The 25,666-nt window shown below is 43.1% G+C and overlaps 1 protein-coding gene across 1 annotated transcript; it reads right to left on the bottom strand.

Annotated features, from left to right (window-relative positions):
• Positions 1 to 668: 668 nt before the first annotated feature.
• Positions 669 to 25,539, bottom strand: LOC124112655. Its single transcript, XM_048391685.1, has 17 exons — positions 25,517 to 25,539; positions 23,526 to 23,728; positions 21,942 to 21,993; positions 20,462 to 20,640; positions 19,789 to 19,958; positions 19,015 to 19,207; positions 16,640 to 16,784; positions 15,373 to 15,377; positions 15,098 to 15,171; positions 8,395 to 8,626; positions 8,259 to 8,268; positions 8,089 to 8,132; positions 6,700 to 6,760; positions 5,823 to 5,995; positions 4,150 to 4,322; positions 2,334 to 2,526; positions 669 to 896 (listed from the first exon to the last, which is right to left on the bottom strand). Exons 1-17 carry the CDS (start codon positions 25,522 to 25,524, stop codon positions 745 to 747), a joined length of 2,067 nt encoding a protein of 688 aa, XP_048247642.1. The 5' UTR covers positions 25,525 to 25,539; the 3' UTR covers positions 669 to 744.
• Between the last annotated feature and the right edge of the window lie 127 nt (positions 25,540 to 25,666).

The raw sequence follows: 25,666 nt of genomic DNA, 5'->3' as shown, positions 1-25,666 counted from the left end.
ATCAACAAAGTCAGCGAGCCTGACCAACCGATCCCGTTAGACGCCCCTACGAGAAGCATAGTCACCTTTTTAGGCAAGCATGGGCTGCTGAAGATCTATTCTACCCCGGATCTTCATGTGTCATTATTTACAGACCGCCGTCATATTGTTAAACAACCAACAAACAAACGTTAAACATCTAACATACCTGGTGTACCTGCGGACTTGGAGTATCATGCCTTTTTTCATATGTACCTGACACTGGCTTGCAACTCAAGCACCCATGGAGCATATTATTTGGTAAAGATTCAATACTGTGTTGTTGTTTTCCTTTGGGGGGAATCCAACCCAAGTCAAAAGAAAATACTATCACCATGCGCTCATTGAATAAATGAGTTTGGTATAACGCCACATTGGACAGTATTCCAGTTATATCAGGGGCGGTGGGTCAGCCAAGTGGTTAAATCTTTCGTTCGTCACGCCGAAGGCCCGGGATCGATTCCAAAGATGGGTAAATTGTGTGAAGCCCATTTCTGGTGAGCCCTGCCTTGATATTGCTGGAATATCGCTAAAAGCGGCGTAAAACTATACTCACACATTCCGCAAATTGCGTCTGAGTCCACACAGCCACTCGTGACCTGTTTGTGGTTCTTGGTTAACTACGTGTTGATAAAACATAAAACAGCATCGACAATAGCAGTTTTATTAAGAAATGATGAAGCTGGTGATCATGCGAGCGATGAAGCAGAGGCCAAGTCCTTCCTTCTATTGGTTAGTGGGGACGGCGTCCTTTCCTGCCAAGGCGTGGTCTCCTCCACTCATGGCGTTAAGCACCTGCTGGACAATCGTGCCCCCGGCGCTGGTCAAGGTCTGTTTGATCCCTGTCAGTGGATCCTTCATGTTGCTGAGGGTCTGCTCTGAAACGGAGACGTACAATGACGGTCAGTGACGTAATGTAACGTCAAAATCACGTATATCTAAGCTGAGACCGCCTCAGTGCTCTGGTGGACAGGTCGAGGGTTCGATCCCCGACGGCGTCATACCAAAAGACGTGAACAGATGGTACTTTTTGTTACCCTGAGAAATGCAATGACGGTCAGATGCAGCTTCCAGTGATGTTATGTAACGTCGCAGACACTGTCTGTTTGTTTGTTGTTAACGCCGCACTCAGCAATAGTCCAGCTATGTGACAGCGGTATGTAAATAATCGATTCTGAACCAGACAATCCAGTGATTGACAACATGAGCATCGATGAACGCAATTGGGATCGATGACATGCATCAACCAAGTCAGCGAGCCTGACCACCCGATCCCGTTAGTCGCCTCTTACGACACGCATAGTCACTTTTTTAAGCCACCTGTATGAACATAGCCAGTACGTTATTCCAAAATATCCCCTTACTCCTGTATAATCATTTTACTTCCCTAACTTTATTTACCCCGGGGGTTCAAATTTAAACGGTTTTCATCATTTCTTTAATATGTTTCAAGGTATGTTCTGAGTACGAAATCGGAACTCCTGGAAGCGCTCGTAAACTTTCCATCATCATCATCATCATCATCATCATCATAGCGGCCTGTTAATTATCAAATTTTGGGCGGTCAAATCTGTGAATGAAAGCAAGAGTATTGATCCAAGCTATCGGGGCACAGTCTGGGCAAACTATCAATTTTAGCTGCCTTTACGAAAAGCATTGGTTACCGGTGACCATTTCTACCCCAGGAAATCTTAGGGGTAATGACGTGACATTTTGCTGACTGGCTAAACAATCAGGGGGAATCTTGTATTTGATCCCCAACAAACTGACAATCATAGCCAAGAAACACACGATATCGTCGCCTTGTAATTCTACCGTTGAAGTGATATTTATGACATTAAAGTTGATAGTTTTTTAAGCATTAAACTACCGCATTTAATAAGAAGAGTCATAATATTCAATTTCTAAACCATACAGACAGAACAAATGACAACGATGAATATATTAATAGCTTGACTGTTTAGGATTATTATTTAGTAGCCACGATTCTGAATCAATTCATAATCAGAGAAACACGGTTACCATGACAAAAGAAACACACGATCTGTTTCGTCTATTGCCAGCTTTATAATACCACGTGACATTCATTCGAATTTAAGCGTCATTTTTCGAGCGTGGGAACTGGAATTTCGAAGAAGATCTCAAGGAAAGACTTCAAGTCTTCTAGTCTTTAATTATTCTAGTCAGGGTTTATGATTTTTAAAAACGTCGATGCAGGGGTTACGGGCGGAGGTTTTACCTATGCGTGTTGCTCTTTCATTTAAAATGATAGTCAAGTTTCAATTGATGAAAAAACATTCCAAGGTTGCCCATACTCATGATGTCTCCGGCGGCGTCCTTCATGGCGCTGAGCGCGTTCTGTCCGTGCTGCACGAGCTTCCCCGCGTGCTGGCCGAGCGTGTGTAGGTGTTGCTTGAGCTTCTCGCCCAGCTGATTCATGGAATCCTTGGCTGCAGAGGCAAAACCAGCTGCACTTGCCTTGATGGCCGTTCCTGCTGACGTCGCCATCTTGAACAAACGAGGGGGGAGTGAGTCGTGGTTTGTTTATTTGTTGTTTTACGCCGCACTCAACAAACTCATTTAACTCATTTAAACGAATGTGTATGAACAACCCGAAAATAGTAAGACAGTATTCTTTTTTTTACTAACAAAATAGATTTGTTTTTTGTTGCGTTTGTTGTTTAACGCCACACTCAGCAATATTCCAGTTATATGACGGCGGTTTGTAAATAATCGAGTCTGGACCAGACGATCCAGTGATTGACATCATGAGCATCGATCCACGCTGTTGTGATACGACGACATGCATCAACCAAGTCAGCGAGCCTGACCACCCGATCCCGTTAGTCGCCTCTTACGACAAGCATAGTCGCCTTTCACGGCAAACGTCGGTTGCTTAAGACCTATTCTACCCCGGATCTTCACGGGTCGTGAATCGTGGTATTCCAACTGACAGTTTACAGATGTATCAAGAATAATTGACTGACATGTCATCTATAGTGGACCTTTGCCATCATAAAGCAATTTTCACAATATTCAAACTCCCAAATAAGCTATAGACGTTATTTCTATCAAGTCAATATTGCGAACGATAATGGTAACGTCAGACAGAGTAACTGAACCAGCATAAACATTTACCACTTTGGTAAGAGATAGAGTGTAATGTTATACAATTATGGAGAGTTTTCAGTTGTTGACATAATTGATATAAGGTTTTGTTAAAATGGCAGTTCGATATAATTACTTCTAAGCTGGTCGTATTTAAAACAAACTAACAGAAAATAAAACTCATCTTCCTTCTCAAGTAATAATAACCCCTTCTGCAAAATAAATTCACTGCATGCCAACAGGTTGTCTTACCTAGACTCAGTTATTTACAGACCGTCTTCATAAGGGTGAAATATGAGTGTGTCCTTGGCATAATATGTACCAAAACTAACGAGGCGCTACAATGTCATGGCTGAAACCATGCCAATGCGACGTTCAGTGTTAACTCACTCACTCACTAAATGGAAGGGTCACACAGGTGTCACAAGAATCGCACTTTGCAAACGTGAACATAAACAGGGAACAACTGGCTTTACTGCAGCACATGCAACATGTGTAGTATATAAAGTCAGGGGAAATATGTGCTAAGAATATGTTACATTCCAGCCGTCTGTACTAATTCATGCACGCTTTACTGCTGTGAGGCGTAAGTCAATAAATACTATGTTTTTATGAAAATTGTGTGAATGGCGGGTGCTACCGGTAGGGCAGGACATGATTTCACTTTTCGCGATTATCTTTTCACTGATTTTCACTTGTTTATTCAAAAAATTTCACAGCTATTTTGCCCCTGATGCGATATGGTATCTCAGTGGGGAGCAATGTAAAACCGGTATTAATCTGGACTAATCCGGACACACACACACACACACACACACACACACACACACACACACACACACACACACACACACACACACACACACACACAACCAACACGCACACACAACCAACACACACACAACCAACACGCACACACAACCAACACACACACAAACACAAACACACGTTGCTATTTCACCTCATCTCACCCCCGCAGACCACACAATCTTTATTAAAGAATGTTTTAAAGGAAGTTTGTACCTGTTTCACGCCATCCACCATGGGGGAGAAGGCTGATGCGATGGAGCTGCCGACGTTGGAGAAGAAGTCGGTGAAGCCGTTTCTCTTGTGTAACTTGAGAGCTGACCTGATGACGCTCTCTATTCCAGAGATCACAGTGGTGAGGAACGAGTCCACCATGGTGTTGTGTACCCCTGGAGTCCACACAAGCGAGTGAGTCATGTGTAACGCCGCTTTGACAAGTTTTGAGTGTCAAGTATTGACAAGTATTGAGCGTCAAGTATTGACAAGTATGGAGTGTCAAGTATTGACAAGTATTGAGCGTCAAGTATTGACAAGTATTGAGCGTCAAGTATTGACAAGTTTTGAGTGTCAAGTATTGACAAGTATTGAGCGTCAAGTATTGACAAGTATGGAGTGTCAAGTATTAACAAGTATTGAGTTTCAAGTATTGACAAGTATTGAGCGTCAAGTATTGACATGTATTGAGCGTCAAGTATTGACAAGTATGGAGTGTCAAGTATTGACAAGTATTGTGTCAAGTATTGACAAGTATTGACCGTCAAGTATTGGCATGTATTGAGCATCAAGTACTGACAAGTATGGAGTGTCAAGTATTGACAAGTATTGAGTTTCAAGTATTGACAAGTATGGAGTGTCAAGTATTGACAAGTATTGAGCGTCAAGTATTGACATGTATTGAGCGTCAAGTATGGACAAGTATGGAGTGTCAAGTATTGATAAGTATGGAGTGTCAAGTATTGACAAGTATGGAGTGTCAAGTATTGACAAGTATTGGCAAGTATTGAGTGTCAAGTATTGACAACTATGGAGTGATGCAAGTCTTAAATTAGGTGAAACCCATGACCTCGGTTGTGGTGCTGACAAAACTAGAAACATAATCAGAGCGTATCAGATGGTGGAGTTCTGGCACACCTCAGACGTAGCTCCGTGTATGTTAATTGCGGCGCCTTTTAGACAACTGGGCCACCGTAGCCGCCGAATGAAATATGAAATAAGAAATCGAATATCGACACTTTCGTGTATTTTAGTTACATCTGTCATAACTCTTTTTTAATAACAAATGTATTGAGTGAACAGGTTTACATACTTATATGGTACAAAATATCATTTAAAAGTACCATTTGAAATGAAATAACGGTATCACATTGGTTGTTTTGTTGTTTTTGTTGTTGTTGTTTTGTTGTTTACCGCCGCACTCAGCAATATTCAAGCTATATGACGGCGGTCTGTAAATAATCGAGTCTGGACCAGACAATCCAGTGATTAATATCATGATCATCTATCTACGCAATTGGGATCGACGACATGCGTCAACCAAGTCAGCGAGCCTGACCACCCGATCCCGTTAGTCGCCTCTTACGACAAGCATAGTCGCCTTTCACGGCAAACATGGGTTGCTGAAGACCTATTCTACCCCGGAATCGTCACGGGCCATCACATTGGTAAGTGCGAGAGGTCCATTTCTGGTGTCCCCCAGCTTGATATTGTTGGACTATTGCTAAAAACCATACTCACTCACTCTCATAATTTTACCCTTAGCGGTTCGTGCTCAGCTGATATATTATTATTATTGGACTTTTCCTTTTTCAATATATACATTACCTTTATGAAACATATCTTCAACTATTATGTTAAGTATACAAGGAGGTATGACGTCATATATATCTCACCGACAAGAGCATCAATCTTTTGAACTATTTCCTCTGGTGTCAATTCGAGATTGGCGGCCATGTCGATAACTTCACTGAGACTTTGCCGGAACCACGCCATAACGGCCTTGAGCTCTGCCTGACCCTTGTCAATGACCCCGTGGACATCCTGCTCCAGAGTAGTGAACAGCTGGCTGTTGCGAACAAAAAATACAGTAAATATAACACCCAAATACAAACTTCAGAAACACACACTTAAGGCATTAGCGTCAACAGATCCAACGGTAGATACAAAGATAGATGTCTGGTGCAATTCTCCACTCTTACATGTACCTCATGCTCCCGTATCTCTTCAGGTTAACAATTGACTTGCCTTCGCATGTGTTTGTGACCGGTGCCACCGGGGAGGCAGGATTCGTTCACTTTTTCACAGCTTGTATCACCAGTATTTGACAGTTACTTTAAGAATGCATTCTTACGATATAGTCGGAATCGTACAAAGGACTATACTTACAGTAGAGCTTTCATATGATATTATGGAAAAGGATTTGTAGCTTTTATTTACTGTTCACGTTTCACTCGTGCGACAAGTCAGTGCAGGGGTAATATATGTATGAAAGGATGGTTGAATGTTGTTTTACACCGAAATCCAGCTATGTCAAAGCGGCCTGTACATAACGGGTCGGGTAGCCTTGTGGTTAAAGCGTTTGCTCGTCTCACCGAAGACCCGGGTTCGATTCCCGACATGGGTACAATGTGTGAAGCCCATTTTTGGTGTCCTACGCCGTAATATTGCTGGAATATTGCATAAAGCGGCTTAAAACCAAACTCACTCACTCCTGTTGTTGACCTAGATGCATGACGGTTACATCATGGGATGAGGATGCTCTGTGCTTACCTGATCATGTCTGATCTTTTATCTGGTCTTGTAAAGGCATTTGCTGTGTTAGACGCCAGCGCTGCAACACACAACATACTAACAATGGCTTGTTATGTCATATTGTATTGTGATTTTGTTTTTCCCTTGAACATATGACTACACAAACGTTTCCATTCTGGTCTTGCATATTATTCTCTAATACTGGCTCATTTTCATTTGTTAGGGATGGCCTGCTTTGAGAACTTATTGTGTACTACAGATAGCTGTCCTCGTCACTAGATTTCATAGTCGAATGACGTTACGTCATTTTGTTATATGTTGTTACCCTGTCTTGCGCTCGGCATAAAGGGACTAAAACAAGGACTGTGTCTGAGTGGGGTATTCCTGTTTAACTGCGGAATGGTATCTCAGTGGGCTGGCACAATAAATTCGGCGTCAGTCCTAACTAGTACAGGCACACACACACACGTATAATTTTACATCTCAATTTCATGTTCCACAAGGCGATCATAGCGCTATGCCAATCGGACTTTCAATAATCGTTGCGTTATAATTTCACACAACGACCTTTATCAGTCATTTTCTTACCACCGACGTGTATGGTGCTCCCAACATGTGGACAGAGAAGGACAACATACAGAGAGTACCCAACGTCCAGGAGGCGAGCCGTTGTTATCACTAGCGACCCCTTTATCAACTCAATCCACTATTCCTATGCATTTACTCAAGATGTGAACAAGAGTGGTGACACGTCCTTCACCATATATGGCCCACCCCTATTGTTTACATAATTCAATTTAATGCATACAAGACTGTAGAAGAGACATAAGATAGTTGATAGATAGAAAACGAGGGAGGGAGAGTGACAAAAAGTTGTTTGAAGGAAGAGAGAAGTGTCTTACATTGAAGTTTTGTTGTTTAAGCTTTCACTTCATTGAGAAATGAGTAACATACAGCCCTTTGTAACTTCACAGTACATAAGTGAATGCTTGGAAACAATTTGCCCCCACTTTGAGACATTATTGTGCTTCCACTTGAAGGAAACGATGTTTGCGAGTCGGCGACAGAAAGCATAATTAAAGTAGACGGGTGACGTTGTCGATTACCACGAATGCATTGTTCAAATGGTTACTGGACACTCAGCTGCCGACTGTTTCATTTTCTACATCGGGCGTAAATTCACCGACATTCCCTGATTTCATTAAATTCCCACGAAGAAGTCTATTTGCAACGACATATCCTACATGCCCTGAAATACCACGCATTACTTGAATACCTACAACGAACCTTGGATTCCCCGAAATTGCATGACATACAATGTATGACTGAAATACCATGATCTGCTTTAGTTGCACTGAAATAGCACAACACAGCGTAATTTGGATGCCCTGAAACAGTACGACGTACCTTGGATGCTCTGAAACAGTACGACACGACGTACCTTGGATGCCCTGAAACAGCACAACAAAACGTACCTTGGATGCCCTGATACAGCACAACACAATGTACCTTGGATGCCCTGATACAGCACAACACAACGTACCTTGGATGCCCTGAAACAGCACAACACAACGTACCTTGGATGCCCTGAAACAGCACAACACAACGTACCTTGGATGCCCTGATACAGCACAACACAATGTACCTTGGATGCCCTGAAACAGCACAACACGACGTACCTTGGATGCCCTGAAACAGTACGACACGACGTACCTTGGATGCCCTGAGAAAGTAACATCTTCCCGGCCTGTACCCCGGCAGTCAGCAGCTCGCCCCCGTGTAGGTCAAGCTCGTGCAGGATGGTGTGTCCAGCACTTTTGAAGAAGTCTCCCAGCTTTTGTCCAACGTTGTGGAAGAAGTCTTTGACTTTACCGGCGTCTCCCCCCGTAGCCAGGAGAACCAGAGTGAAGAGGACGACGACCTTCATTCTTAGACTCGTGGATAGCTTGAAGGTATGGTAACAGTTGCATTACACACAAAAACACTCCCATGGACACTATACTAAGAAACCCCAGATTGTATAAAATTATCAATACCCATTTTTCCGAAAGCCACACACTCATGTCAGACACTTTCAAATAAAATTACCGAAGTTTTAATGAAAACAACGACAGTGTGACTTTTAACCTAATCTAAAGTGCCAGACAAAATACAAACGTTATCAGAACTTAACCAGGTTGAAAACATTTGCTGAAACACTGCAAACGTAAGACCCAAAACACAAACATGACACCCGTATCAAATATCACCATCAATATCTTTTTGGGTTTTTTTTGTATAATTTTAGCCACCATCAAACAGGCATGCTTTCTTTTGCCTGACAGTATATGTGCACAGCCAGGGGACACAATTCATTTTCGATAGAAACATTAATTCAGCTTTGTATTTGAAAGATCTCTTGAAGAATGATCCGATAAAAACTGTTTTAATGATCGACTCTAAAGTTAAGAGAGTTATCAAAGGCAGCTGTGGGATGAAACCTACCTGTAGCTGAGTTCGGCAATCACGGAGTTCGGCAAAGATTGAGTTCGGCAATCACGGAGTTCGGCAAAGATTGAGTTCGGCAAGCGGAGGTACTCATTATATACGCCTGACTTATGCAATGTTTTGAGAACAAACCATCTGCGATAAGCATGTTCGCATTCGAGTTATTGATAAGACCACACCCCTCCCCCTCCCTACTCACCACACCCCACCCAACATGCGTCACTGGACAGTCACCGACTTGGAAACTCTCAGCACTGACATGGTCAGGGTCTTGATAGGTATTGATGCCTTAAGCTTCCCCTTACCTCGTTATAACGTGTGTGTTTGTTATACGGTTGGTCATGTATATCTGACACTTGAATTTAACAGAAGCTGAAATGTCATGACCATGTCAAGAACAATACATGGATTTTTTCTTTTGATGAATTTAAAACAAATTTTGGGGGGATTTTTAAATTTCAAATATGTATATCCTCGTATCAAAGGTTTTTTGACGTTATACGTTTTCGGACTACCATGTTTATCGCGATTACTCGCGCTATAACGAGGGGTGTAGCATCACACAGACATTGTAAATCCTCGGATGATGGCTTGCTTTTCAGAGAAAGTTGTCTTTTAATATTGAAAGAGATGTTTTATAGTTGTTGATGTGATTAGAGAGAACACTACGATGTTTCTTAAGCGTCCGAAAACCCATAACACGGGGATAAATTGAGGAAAATGTTTGAGCCTTGTCATCTCAGAAACCAGGAGGCTCAGAATACAGGCAGCTGATATTGGTTTTTGTTTGTGTGTTATCTAATTCCGCACTCAGCCATAAGACAGCGGTCTATAAACTATCGAGGGATTGACATCATGAGCATCGATGTACGATTGCATATGTCAACCAGGTCAACGACCCCGATCAACCGATCCCGTTAACCGCCTCCTACGACAAGCACGGTTTGCTGGCCCGAATCTGAACTGGCCACGGAATTTGAAATAAGAACAGATTGGTCGATATTTAATAACTCAAAGTTTGGTTTGCGGCACCATCATCTGCACTAAAATGGGACTGTTTGTTGATGATGTTGCAACATAACTTGTCTTGAAGCTCCGATTATATTTTAACCAATGTGGTGATTCTTTATATAACTGACCCAGTCGTCTAGTGCGCTAAAATTGGATGTGCAGAGTCGTGGGTTCGATCCCGGTTGACACGGCGTGATATAACTGACATGTTGTTCAACGCCGCTTTAAGGTGAACTCACTCATTTGTTGCCCAAACGATGTTCTTCGAATATTATGAAATAGTCCTCTCTTCCATATGAAACCGAGCGCGTTATGGAGCCAATTGATAGCCACAATGTCCATAGTAATATGCCTACACATTACACTCATGCCATGTTCAGCTCACTAGATTGAAACATGTTTACTCAGTCTGAATATGGACCGATAAACAACACATGTCGGCTTATGTGAATACGCCACCATCACAACACTTTCTGAAAACAAACATTCTTTCAGGAATAGAAACAAAATGGAAAAAAACACTGTACACCACAATATGTTAAGCAAGCTATTTCAAAGTTACGAAATAGATACATTTTATTGAAAAGGTCATTATTCAATTGTGTATTGAATTGTGTAAACTAATTTGATTTGACAATATTTTGAATTTTGTATGCGATTTTTGTTTTCATTCCACCTAGTTCTGTATTGATATCGTATCCTTTGACATCAGGGAAATTTCACTTCATAAAATGGGTATTCTGAACATAGGAAAAAGCAGTGGCGCGATTCTTCGTACAGATACCCACAGTAATTAGAAGCATTATCTGACATATGTCCTTCAAATTTAAGCTGACTTAAAATATACAAGTCAACCTACAGGGCCTTGGTGCTATTTCTATTTCACAATCAGCTGATTATGACTCGGCATCAGTAACATCTGATGATAATGTTCTCAGCTACGCGGCCCGCTACTTCCCCTGTCGAGATTCGAATCGTGGCCCAGTGGATAGAGTATCTGCCCTGAGAGCGGAAGGTCGGTGTTTCGATCACAGTCTGCGTAATACCAATGTTGGTTTCAGGGACAGAAAAGCCCCCATAATACCACGCTTGCCCTAAGAGCCATCTAAAACGGATCATGCATGTCGTTACAAACTATTACGTGAATGACTGAGTGGTTTTTACCCCGACAGTGTCAACAGTTGTTCCTCTAATCAATCACTTTCTGCCAGACTCGATTATTTACAGGTATTCGTGGTAAAGTTGAAATGCTGTCGACTAGGGAAGAATTCAGATATTTACTCTTCTCTGACATTGCTAAAGTTCTTTGGAACTCCCTCTTGAGCTGAAGCACTATGCCAGTCTTGAAATTTTAGGAGCCTCAACACCTACCTGTCTGTAAGCTGCTGTAGTAGTTTTCAAAACCTCATTTCTCCCTCTTTGTGTATTGTTTCATAAGCAATTTCAAAGTTACATGAATTATGTTTATTGTCATCCGTGTAGCACTTTGAGCAGCCATTCTCGTCTGGATTAAGCGCATTATTATTATTATTATTATTATTATTATTATTATTATTATTATTGCAAGTTGGTTCCCCTCCTGGTGTTGATGTTATGGCGAGGCTTTAACTATGGTTCTCTGACACAGAGATAAGACGGTTGATTATATCTGACCGAGCCGTGACCAGCGTGATAAAATCGTTTAAAGGACAAAGGTGAATCTATTCTTGCACTGGATCCCTGGTGCGGATCTGTGTGGAACTGACAACTGTATCATCGATAGAAACAAAGAGGACGTTTACCACTGGCATTTTGGGGATAGAAAAAAAACATCCTCTAATATCCGGTGACCAATTTGTATTGATTATTTACCCTGTGTTCCTTCTACATGTTATTCGTTATCTAGAATAGTCCTTCTCCATTGACAGTACTGGGAGAGATTTTGTTCTCATGTCACCATTTCTGAATTTCGGGGCGGGATGTAGTAATCACGACTCAGATGCAATGGCATAAATTGTCCACAGGTGGGATGATGGTGCATTTAAAGCAAACAGGGCTCAGACTGACACCTGGCCAATGAGTGACTTGGGTTAGGACAATCTCCCATGGGGAGGACATTCCTTCATCAATAGGAGAGTGTTTGGCAACTGGACTGGACACTTCTTCACCCCGGACATTCGCTCACCCGATTCCGTGCACAGAAGTCAGGGCATAACAGAACGGGGCTCGATGTGTGAAGTATTTGACCTGGATGACTGTTTCTCATCGTCTTCTGACGGTGTGGGTCGTTCCCCGTACTATCAGCCACTGTCTCTTAATCTCTGTATCATCTCACTCAATCACTCATTCAATCACTCACTCACTCACTCGCTCGCTCGCTCTTACTCACTCACTCACTCACTCACTCACTCACTCACTCACTCACTCACTCATTCACTCACTCACCCACCCACCCACCCACTCACTCACTCACTCACTCGTTTTATTTTTCTCGCAACTTCTCTTTCAAACCCTCTTTTTCTCACTCTCTCTTTTCCGTTTCCCTCATCTCTCCGAGTTGCTGTTCAAATGTGAAGCCCCAACATCTTGTACTAAAACCTCGATAACACCAATATCTTCAGAATCATTATTCCCATGGCACAAACCTGCAAACAGGCCTTCCCCTACATTCCCACGTTGCTATCCAGTTCAATGTGTACTTCATGAGGCCTAGTCAGTGTGGGCAAATGCTTTTATTTGCCCTCTTAATCATTGTCACCGTTGGTTTGTTTACATCAGCCATGATGAGTAATAAACACTCTCAAAGGAATACTAGAGTAACATTCATAATATGAGTTTACAGTGTTTGAAAAAACCGGGAAAACGGTCTGAACAAAAGTGCCAAAACCTCCTCCATATTTTGTCAAACGCCTTGGAAAAAACATTTCTGTTACTTCAGTAGGTGAGTCGGTTGGGTTTAACGCTGCTTTTGATAGTATTCCAGTCATATCACGGTGAGTCAGCTTTTGTTGGAGAAGAGCCCGAATTGATGCAGGTCTCAGACGTTTACCACTTTGGTGAAGCCCACGAGCACGGGTATGGTGCTGACAGACTGTAAGATAATCAGGTCGAACCGGGATTCAGCTTCACGAGCATAGGTGTCTGGAGTGTCCAAGGGACGCAACTCTGCACAGCTAATTACAGCGCCTCAGACGATTTGGCGACACATGTATATCAAGGACAAAGTACACACTGAACAGATATCAAAGGGGAGAAATCTTAAACAGCAACACTTGATCTAAGGGATAAACACTTGATCTAAGGGGTAAACACTTGATCTAAGGGGTAAACACTTGATCTAAGGGGTAAACACTTGATCTAAGGGGTAAACACTTGATCTTAGGGGTAAACACTTGATCTAAGGGGTAAACACTTGATCTTAGGGGTAAACACTTGATCTAAGGGGTAAACACTTGATCTAAGGGGTAAACACTTGATCTTAGGGGTAAACACTTGATCTAAGGGGTAAACACTTGATCGACGGGTTAAACACTTGATCGAGGGGGTAAACACTTGATCTAAGGGGTAAACCCTTGATCGAGGGGGTAAACACTTGATCTAAGGGGTAAACACTTGATCTAAGGGGTAAACACTTGATCTAAGGGGTAAACACTTGATCTAAGGGGTAAACACTTGGTCTAAGGGGTAAACACTTGATCTAAGGGTAAACACTTGATCTAAGGGGTAAAACTTGATCTAAGGGGTAAACACTTGATCTAAGGGGTAAACACTTGATCTAAGGGGTAAACACTTGATCTTAGGGGTAAACACTTGATCTAAGGGGTAAACACTTGATCTAAAGGGTAAACACTTGATCTAAAGGGTAAACACTTGATCTAAGGGGTAAACACGTATGATGTAAACAGTCATACTGGTGTCCGTACATGGTATGTGATCCCCGATCTAAGCACACAGAGGGTATTAATAATCTACACAGGTATATATTGCCACGGCACCAGTCTATATATATCAACAGAAGTCCTGGTCGAACGTCATGTTACGTAACCAGCTTCTGTATGCACTGCTGGACAGCAGGTCTGGTCTTTGAACAGGCACCGGGGGCACCGACGCTGACGTACGCACTGAGCTTATGTATAAGGGTGACGACAGAGCGCGGACGTCGGAGTAGGGACTCTGCTCGGGTAGTATGTCGCCCCAGGCAGCTACTCAAGACTATTGAGTGTGCTTTTTAAACTTTATTTGACACCACCGACTCGCTTTTTAACTAAAACATATAATAAGACAACCAAATTGTTTGTTTGTTTGTTGTTTAACGCCACACTCATAATATTCCAGCTATATATTCTATAAATAATCGAGTGTGGACCAGACAATTGAGTGGAGGGCTTCATGATCATCAACCTACACAACTGGGACACGATGACATGCATCAACCAAGTCAGCAGGCCTGACCGCCTTGTCCGATTTGCCACGTCTAAAGACAAGCCTCGTCAAATAAGCATGGGTTGCCAAAGATCAATTCTTCACAGATCAGAACCATCGTTGTAAGGTGCACTTTAAGATGTTGTATATACAATAAGAGTCCAAGTGGTTCATCACTTACCACCAGTAAGGTAACTCACAGTCCCACACTCCATCCCGCAACTGTCCAGCTGATGACACTAGTCAGGGCCTTCATACTGTGAACCTTTAGCCCTGGAGTGGCGCTTCACCCACCGACTTACCCCACCAGCCCTACTCGTATATAGCATCAGAGATGTGTGTGCGTGAATGTCTTTGATATTTTCATGGCATCAAGAACGCGAATGAAAAGAAATGAGTCAAGAGTCCTTGGCTAAGGATTTATTCAATAATAACTCATATCGGACTATGGAGAGGGGGCGACGGTTGTGGCAGGATCGGTGTTGGTGCCCAATAGAGCCCCAGCGACGTGGCCGACGACGGTTTGTCCAGCATCTACGACGGTCTTGCCGATGTTGTTAAGGGGCTCCTTCAAGTTGGTGAGTGTTTGCTCTGAAGAAGAACAACTCACAATTATCAGTCCTGTTCCAAATAGAGGCCACATATTCATCACACCCTCTTACACACCGAGGCTGGGCGATTATCACAAACTCTTACACACCGAGGCTGGAAACCCATCACAACCTCTTACACACAGGGGTTGGATACCTCTTACACACAAAGGATGGACACTCATCACGACCTCTTACACACCGAGGCTGGAAACCCATCACAACCTCTTACACACAGGGGTTGCATACCCATCACAACCTCTTAAACACAAAGAGGCTGGAAACCCATCACAACCTCTTACACACAGGGGTTGGACATCCATCACAACCTATTACACACAGGGGCTGGACACTCATCACAATCTCTTACACACAAAGAAGATGGACACTCATCACAACCTCTTACACCCAGGGGTTGGACACCCATCACAACCTCTTAAAAACAAAGGCTGGACACCCATCACAACCTCTTACACACAGGGGTTGGACACACATCACAACCTCTTACACACAGGGGTTGGACATCCATCACAACCTCTTACACACAGGGGCTGGACACCCATCACAACCTCTTACACACAGGGGTGGACACCCATCACAACCTCTTACACACAGGGGTTGGACACACATCACAACCTCTTACACACAGGGGCTGGACACCCATCACAACCTCTTACACACAGGGGCTGGACACCCATCACAACCTCTTACACACAGGGGTTGGACACTCATTACAACCTCTTACACACAGGGGTTGGACACACATCACAACCTCTTACACACAGGGGCTGGACACTCATCACAACCTCTTACACATAGAGAATGGACACTCATTACAACCTCTTACACACAGCAGCTGTAATGTCAACACAACCTCTTACACACAGGGGCTGTAATGTCAACACAACCTCTTACACACAGGGGCTGTAATGACAACACAACACTCAAACACAGGGACTGTAATGTCAACACAACACTCACACACAGGGGCTGATCATCAACCTACACAACTGGGACACGATGACATGCATCAACCAAGTCAGCAGGCCTGACCGCCTTGTCCGATTTGCCACGTCTAAAGACAAGCCTCGTCAAATAAGCATGGGTTGCCAAAGATCAATTCTTCACAGATCAGAACCATCGTTGTAAGGTGCACTTTAAGATGTTGTATATACAATAAGAGTCCAAGTGGTTCATCACTTACCACCAGTAAGGTAACTCACAGTCCCACACTCCATCCCGCAACTGTCCAGCTGATGACACTAGTCAGGGCCTTCATACTGTGAACCTTTAGCCCTGGAGTGGCGCTTCACCCACCGACTTACCCCACCAGCCCTACTCGTATATAGCATCAGAGATGTGTGTGCGTGAATGTCTTTGATATTTTCATGGCATCAAGAACGCGAATGAAAAGAAATGAGTCAAGAGTCCTTGGCTAAGGATTTATTCAATAATAACTCATATCGGACTATGGAGAGGGGGCGACGGTTGTGGCAGGATCGGTGTTGGTGCCCAATAGAGCCCCAGCGACGTGGCCGACGACGGTTTGTCCAGCATCTACGACGGTCTTGCCGATGTTGTTAAGGGGCTCCTTCAAGTTGGTGAGTGTTTGCTCTGAAGAAGAACAACTCACAATTATCAGTCCTGTTCCAAATAGAGGCCACATATTCATCACACCCTCTTACACACCGAGGCTGGGCGATTATCACAAACTCTTACACACCGAGGCTGGAAACCCATCACAACCTCTTACACACAGGGGTTGGATACCTCTTACACACAAAGGATGGACACTCATCACGACCTCTTACACACCGAGGCTGGAAACCCATCACAACCTCTTACACACAGGGGTTGCATACCCATCACAACCTCTTAAACACAAAGAGGCTGGAAACCCATCACAACCTCTTACACACAGGGGTTGGACATCCATCACAACCTATTACACACAGGGGCTGGACACTCATCACAATCTCTTACACACAAAGAAGATGGACACTCATCACAACCTCTTACACCCAGGGGTTGGACACCCATCACAACCTCTTAAAAACAAAGGCTGGACACCCATCACAACCTCTTACACACAGGGGTTGGACACACATCACAACCTCTTACACACAGGGGTTGGACATCCATCACAACCTCTTACACACAGGGGCTGGACACCCATCACAACCTCTTACACACAGGGGTGGACACCCATCACAACCTCTTACACACAGGGGTTGGACACACATCACAACCTCTTACACACAGGGGCTGGACACCCATCACAACCTCTTACACACAGGGGCTGGACACCCATCACAACCTCTTACACACAGGGGTTGGACACTCATTACAACCTCTTACACACAGGGGTTGGACACACATCACAACCTCTTACACACAGGGGCTGGACACTCATCACAACCTCTTACACATAGAGAATGGACACTCATTACAACCTCTTACACACAGCAGCTGTAATGTCAACACAACCTCTTACACACAGGGGCTGTAATGTCAACACAACCTCTTACACACAGGGGCTGTAATGACAACACAACACTCAAACACAGGGACTGTAATGTCAACACAACACTCACACACAGGGGCTGTTATATGAACACAACCATTCACACAGGGGCTGTACTGTCAACACAACCTTCACACACAGGGGCTGTAATGACAACACAACCTTCAAACACAGAGGCTGTAATGTCAACACAACCTTCAAACACAGGGGCTGTAATATCAACACAACCTTCACACACAGGGGCTGTAATGACAACACAACCTTCACAAACAGGGGCTGTAATGACAACACAACCTTCACACACAGGGGCTGTAATGACAACACAACACTCAAACACAGGGGCTGTAATGACAACACAACCCCACACACAGGGGCTGTAATGTCGACACAACACTCAAACTCAGGGGCTGTAATGACAACACAACCCCACACACAGGGGCTGTAATGACAACTCAACACTCAAACTCAGGGGCTGTAATGTCAACACAACACACACACAGGGGCTGTAATGACAACACAACCCTACACACAGGGGCTGTAATGACAACTCAACACTCAAACTCAGGGGCTGTAATGACAACACAACACTCACACACAGGGGCTGTAATGTGAACACACCACTCACACACAGGGGCTGTAATGACAACACAACCCCACACACAGGGGCTGTAATGACAACTCAACACTCAAACTCAGGGGCTGTAATGTCAACACAACACTCAAACACAGGGTCTGTAATGACAACACAACCTTCACACACAGGGGCTGTAATGACAACACAACCTTCACACACAGGGACTGTAATGACAACACAACACTCACACACAGGGACTGTAATGTCAACACAACCTTCACACACAGGGACTGTAATGACAACACAACACTCACACACAGGGACTGTAATGACAACACAACACTCACACACAGGGGCTGTAATGTGAACACAACCTTCACACACAGAGGCTGTAATGTAAACACAACCTTTACACACAGGGCCTGTAATGACACCACAACCTTCACACACAGGGGCAGTAATGTCAACACAACCTTCACACACAGGGGCTGTAATGACAACACAACACTAAACACAGGGGCTGTTATATGAACACAACCACTCACACAGGGACTGTAATGTCAACACAAACCTCGCAAAGGGTCAAAATTGGTCAACACGGAACCTCACTGCAAATCGACACATAATCCCCTACACATCGTCTTGGTTCCATGCAACTTCTTACACACACACTGATTGAAATTCATCACACATTTTTTGTACGTTGTTTGGGGTCATGTGAGATACTGTCTGTATGGAGTACGTACGCAGGATGTCACTGCCAGCCGCCTTCAATGCGCCCAAGGCGTTGCTGCCGTGGGCCACGATTGTGCCGAGCTGGGAGCCGAGGTTTGCGATGTGGGGCTGGAGCTTCTGTCCCAGCTGAGCGACGGAGTCCTTTGCCTTTTGGAGGAGGTTGGTGGCTCCGGTCTTGATAGCAGTTCCAGCCACGGTAGCCAACTGTGGGAAAGGAGCACATACATGATAGGCCGTGTATCTTTCATCAGTAGGAGAGGCATTGGAATAGTTGAGCATTTGAAAAATGGTCTGGAGTAATTTCACGATGCCCATTAAGATTTCTGACTAGCCATTATCACGTTTTTTTTATGTGAAGTCAGGTACAATTCGTATACATCCAAAAATAATATTGCTTTCAAGTGTATCGATGGGGTCCGTCATGGCTCAATATCCCTCAATATACTTAGCCATTGTTGCGCATATCGCAGCAAGTTATAGTTTATACAATTCAGCCATGGATGGGTATCTCTAAATATTTGACAGTCATTGGTGTTTTCATCAACGTTACCTCTTACAAGTCAATCACCAATCCTTCATCCATTACTCCCTTCATCGTTGCAAGTTAAAACCCACGTTTTGGGAGACACATATACTCCTGATACCGTCAAACAATGGCGAGGTGTGGGCCAGGTTCACTTCCCCGACCCCCTTCCATTGCCCCTCCCTTCACCCATTATGTTTATCTGATCCCTGCGTCGCATTTCGATTTTCAAGTTACAAAACATGATTAAGGAGAAACGTACAGTCTTGACACCATCAACCACTGGTTGGAAGGTTTTGGTCAGACTCTGCCCAATGCCAGCGAAGAAGTCTGTGAAGGCGTTCCTCTTGCTCTTGATGAGGCTGGAGATGACCTCCTCAGCCTTGTCCTTGATGGTCTTCAGGAAGGAATCAGCAACCAGGTTGTGGACGTCTGGACACGCAATAATACATTATGTATTGATGGTGTAACCCTGCCAAGGTGACCATACCCAATACCCAGGAACCATTCCAAAAGTTAAAGTAGACATGTGGAGGACATTTCCAAATTTGACGCATCAGTGACCAAAATTATAAGTGATGCAAATTCTTTATTTTGTCGTGTCAGGTTGAGGGTTTACAATCAAGATTATGTTATGTCACGAAGGTGTGTGGAAATGATCAACATGGTGATTGTTTCAGCTGAACTTCTTTAATTTCCATCACCTCCATGCGTTACAAAATATTATCGAGGTTTTTTATTGTTTATGATTAAAAATTAATGAAAACATTCTGGTGATGAGACTACTTATCATTTGCAAATTATTCACCTGCATATACATATTATCGTCATAAAACTGTTCATCTTTGAGAACAAAACTGTGTACAGAAGCTGTTGTCAAAATAATTCAACAGTTGTATATGAAAGATGACGCTTATTGCCAGTAATCAACTCACTGACAAGCTTGTCGACCTCACTGATGACCTCCTCGGGGGTGATTTCCAGCTGGGTCAGTTTGTCAACGACGCCCTGCAGACCCTTGACCAGGAAGCCAAAGATGTTCTTCATCTCGCCCATCAGAGTGTCCACAACGTTGTGGAGGGAGGACTCCACGTTCTGGAGCGCGGGAGGGAGCCTGTCGGAAACAAAGACCATATGGGGTTGAGTGATCTGGGTAAGACAATATTGATAAATGAACCTCCTTTACTAAACATCTGGGGGTTCCTCAAAGGCAGTTCTACTGCAACAAACAACTTTCTGACAAAGCTTGACAGAATATGGACCTAACCCTCTTTCCATCTAACCTTGACGAGAGAAAGCCTTAAGTGCCAGGTTGCATTGTAAGGAGCTATGTCGGTTTACTACCCAATAACGAAATCGTTTGCATTGGACAGGATTGGAAACATCTAAACACCAGTGAATACCCAGTCTCGATTATCTGCCGACACAAATTCTTTTGAGCGTAAAAAGCAAAACAGCCGTATAAATTTATGAATGGATCACTGAAAATCAGTGATTGACACCAGGTGTTCGCAAAAAGGGTAAGCATGTCCTGCTCTACCGGTAGCACCCGTCAAACGCTGGTTTGCAGATGCTAACCAAATCGGGAATACGGAAAATGGGTTCTTTGCTTGTTTTGTTTTGCTTGTTGTTTAACGCCACACTCAGCAATATTCCTGTTATCTGCCCGTTGTATGTAAATAAACGAGTCTGGATCAGACAATCCAGTGATTGACATCATGAGCATCGATCTATGCAAGTATATATACGATTACATGCATCAATGAGCCTGGCCACCCGATTCCATTAGTAGCCTCTTACGACAAGCAGGGTTTGCTAAAGACCAATTCTAACCCGGACAGGCATGGGATGGACACAGGGTTCAATTTGTACCTCCTCGCACCATTACATTTAAGATCGGTGTGACTGTGTATCTTACTCTCGGCGTATAGCAATTGCCCATGATCCGATTGCAATACATCAATATCGAGTTTAAAGAGTTAACATTGCTGTTACATTATCAATATAATCAATACACGTAAAAGAAAGAAAAGAAAAGAATTCTGTCTCTCGAGTAGTCTCTCATTTTTTGTTAGAACCCAAAATGTCCATGGAAATTAAAATTTCAAGTTAAATTTTAGTCAGATTTGTTGATGTATATTTCAGACCATGAACAGACGTAATTCTCTTAACCAACCGACTAACAAAGCCAATCAATAAACTGTACCATTCTTACAAACTGGAGAGGGTGCGGAGCTAGAAGGTTGAACACATCTTTAAATGCGCCAGAAGTTGTACGAACAAACAGGCAAATTATCATGTTCTTTATTAGTTATTTACCTCATATCAATACAAGAAACCAAATCATGTTATTACAAATGTATTCACCATTGTAAATACAACAAAAGTCAACATTCAGTATTTGTAAGGTCTTACTTTATCTCTCGAGTTGATCCTTGCAGAGCATTTGCAGTATTCAGTGCAAGAGCTGAAACAACGATCGGGTAGCAACATATACTACAAAGTCATTGAAACACAGAAATATAAGCACAGTGCATCTTGTTCTTCAAATACAGTAGCATGCCCTTCACTAATGACCCTCTCCTGGTTGACAGTCTGCTGTAAACAAACCAACAGTTAGTTCAAATATGGCAATAACTGTATTTAGAATTGTACCCAAGGTACGAAAATATGGAATGACAAAATGTTGACATAATAGATTTTGTTTGGTCCAAAGGGTTTCTTGGAGTGTAGAACACTATGGATCATAATGATCATTGAGTTCTTAAGTTTCGCCATTTTAGAACCATACTATATATTTGAAGACTAAGAAGGAAATTGGTTCTGCTTGCTTGTTGTTCGACACTAAATATTCAAGCTATATGACGGCGATCTGTAAATAATCGAGTCTTGACCGGGCAAACAAAGGATCGATAGGAATAACGGTTAACGTCCTCGGGGTAAGATGCCACGCCATCAACTAAGCCACCGCGTCTACACACCCGATCCATTAAGTCGCCCCTTCAACCAGCATAGGTTCTTGGGGCCAATTGTACTCGTGTAGATAACGTTGCGTCCTTTAGCCGTGCAGGAATGGAAACCTCTGCATGTTGTGGTGGTTTCACCAGAGTGATATTCGCCTATGTCATGCATCACTCCAAGAATTTCCTTCTACGTTTAGTTGAAACGGCGTGGTAAAAGTGTAATGCCGTTCAAAGCGGTGTTGTATTAAACCATAATGACTCTCTCAGAAAGTTCGTTCAGCAACAGATTCATTTAATTCAACTCCATCTGGGAGTTCTGGCATCTGGCATTCCTTACCTCACTGAATCAAAGATTCGCCCTCTATCAGCACACAGATTTCCCATACCAAGCTTATTCGTGTCCAGTATGGCTACGTTATTGAGAAATTGTACTTTCATTACACAATCCTGTATTTCCTGGGGAATAAAAGTAATTCCAGTGTTTCCATTGATCCAAGAGGATTTAAATTTTAGGTTTTTGTAGCATTCATTCAATATCCTCCTGGGTAATGACAGATATAATGAATGAGTGAATATATTGTAGCAATAATACATTCTTGGGGACACCAGAAATGGGCTTTCACACATTGTACCCATGTGAGGAGTCAAACCCGGGTCCTCGGCGTGACGAGCGAACGCTTTGACCACTAGGCTACACCCCCCCCCCCCCCCCCCCCCCCCCCCCCACGCCGAAGGCCCGGGTTCGATTTCCCCCATTTCCTTATTCCTGGTGTCCCCCGCCGTGATATTGCTGGAAAATTTCTAAAAGCGGCGTAAAATCATACTCATACACTTACCACTAAATACTTGAGAGATAAAGAGATATATACAGGTATCATGAGCATCATATGTAAGGCAAAGAACCATTTGTAGTTAAGTTCTTTTTTTTACATCTGGTCGTGCTGAAAACACAAGGACCGACAGCATCAAAAAGTCTTCTACATAAATAGCAAACTAAACTAAACAGTAAAATCTGATTTTTTTTACGTATACATGCCTTGAATTCCTTGAGATATAAGAGTCTTCCCTGCGGTAATTCCAGCGTTCAGAAGGTCAACTCCAGTCGTGTCCAGTTGTTTTACGAGGCTCGCACCAAGTGTCTTAAAGACGTTGGCCAAATTTTGACCGATGTCGGTGAAGATGTTGGCCTGGGCCGTGGCCAGAAGAACAGCGGACAGAATGAACAGGACCTTCATGTTGCTGAAATAAGTTGATACAAGTTTAAATATAACAATAGAGAATAACCAGTCCCTAAAAGTGTAAGCATGCCATTTGCTACCAGTAACACCCATCTCTCTCACTATTTACATAAAGAAGTAAGTGTTCACAAAACAGATACAAAAGAGTCATGGATAAATTTTGTTTTGTAATGTTTGGACTCTTGAATTTTGAATTATGCATTTCATCATATGGTTGAAATGCATTGCGCCCCTGTGATGTGCGGCGTGAAACGAAGCAACACAATGCCAATCTCGACTAGATTATCCCTACCATTTCGACTATGTACTCTAAGCCACACGATAATACTAGATTGTTTCATCTAAAAAACACAAACAATTGTTGACTATGTAACAACCTTCATTACGACTGTCAACGGTTGTGATTTGTCTGGCAACAGACTATTTTGTTGCCGAAAGGAAGAGCCAGGCAGGTTATTTGTGGACCTAAAGTTTTACAGAACATCCAGCATGTCCACATGAGAACAAATTATTTTTATGAAAATCCAAAAACAACTCCCCCCCCCCGCCTCTCTGAATAGGACATAGTCATCCCCGTACACACTTCCATCTACCTCATCATGTACGGGCTCTGGAGAAGCTTATTTGTCAAGGGATTTGCTGGTATTGCCAAAGAGAGTTCGAGTCACGACATGGCCAATGAGTCACGCCTTCTTGGCATACTCCACAGTGATATTTCTAGTATATTGCTAAATGTGGTGATATATCTTTCAACACCCTCTCAGGACAAGGGCCATTGCTGGTGTTTTCAGATTCGATGTATTTACATGCAGCCATGATGCAGCTGGAATAGTACTGACTGCGGCGTCAAACAATATGCACTCACTTACTCTTAATTATTCCTATTGTTTTTAAATGTCCAAGATCAGTCCAATCTCTTGCTTTTGTCTTCTTCAGTAGTTGTGGCGTTACTATCCTTATACCATGACTACCTTGTATTTACTTAATGTCACTTTCTTGTAAGCTCGGTAGAAACTTTCAAGATCCTTTACGTTCTCCAACTCTCTTTCGAAAATTTCTCCCAAAGAGGTGATACAGTTGTGCGGAAGTCAACTTAAGTTACTGGTTATATTCTTAATAAGTTTATATTTGTTTGTCAACGGTACCCATTTCCTTAGCTCTCTATAACGTCGTAATTCGTTTCCCATGCGCTGAACCTTTCATCGCACTATCGAAACGTTCGTGTTATTCCGAAATTCGACACCACCATACGGCTGATTCTCAGCAACTCTTCTTTAATCCTTATGCCGTTTACAAAAGTGGAAGTGACATTGATGGAAGCATCTGTTCGAAAGTTTCCCTTAAGAGGGTTCCATCATTGCAGACAATTTAGCTGACCTACCTGGTGGCTCCCTGCAAAGTAGAACTGAAAGAAGGATTGGTCACTGTTCTTTTAAAGTTTGAAATCACGTGACCTTATCAGTGAATTTTTAAGAGGATCTCATCTGAAAGAGTCATATGGACTTGAATATTATCTGCACCGTTTTATTGACATAAGCTTACATCCAAATGTGCCCTGCCATATGCTGTCATGAAAAACGTATAGTGCCAGTTCAAATGTATACACGTCCTCTTGTTGTTAGCACAGTATTCCCGGGATGTGTAAACGGTACAACAAAATATTCAGGTGATGGATTTTCCAATGGACTATGTTAGTAGATACCACATTAAATAATGATATAATATATCAACCAAAGTCTTTCCACGTTAGGCACTAGGATCTCATCGGTTAAGTTGACATGACACTTACGTTTCCATACGTGCACCGCGTGACGAGCCGGGTTGGAATTGGTCTTCAGCAACCCATGCTTGTCGTAAGGGGCGACTAACGGGATCGGGTGGTTAGACCAGCTGATGGTTGAAGCATGTCATCGCATCCCAATGCTATCGATTCTCATGA

Source organism: Haliotis rufescens, unplaced genomic scaffold, assembly GCF_023055435.1.
Source record: "Haliotis rufescens isolate VD_foot unplaced genomic scaffold, xgHalRufe1.0.p SCAF_95, whole genome shotgun sequence".
Lineage (NCBI taxonomy): Eukaryota > Metazoa > Mollusca > Gastropoda > Lepetellida > Haliotidae > Haliotis > Haliotis rufescens.
The sequence above is the reverse complement of the archived record's forward strand: the minus strand, read 5'-3'. Positions and strand labels throughout refer to the sequence as shown.

Excerpts from the sequence above, each read along its gene's own strand:
- LOC124112655 (XM_048391685.1), bottom strand. Across the intron at positions 5,996-6,699 it reads AAAAGATCAGACATGATCAG|CCAGCTGTTCACTACTCTGG; the intron begins GTAAGCACAGAG and ends TGTTCGCAACAG. Across the intron at positions 4,323-5,822 it reads AAAGATTGATGCTCTTGTCG|GGGTACACAACACCATGGTG; the intron begins GTGAGATATATA and ends TGTGGACTCCAG.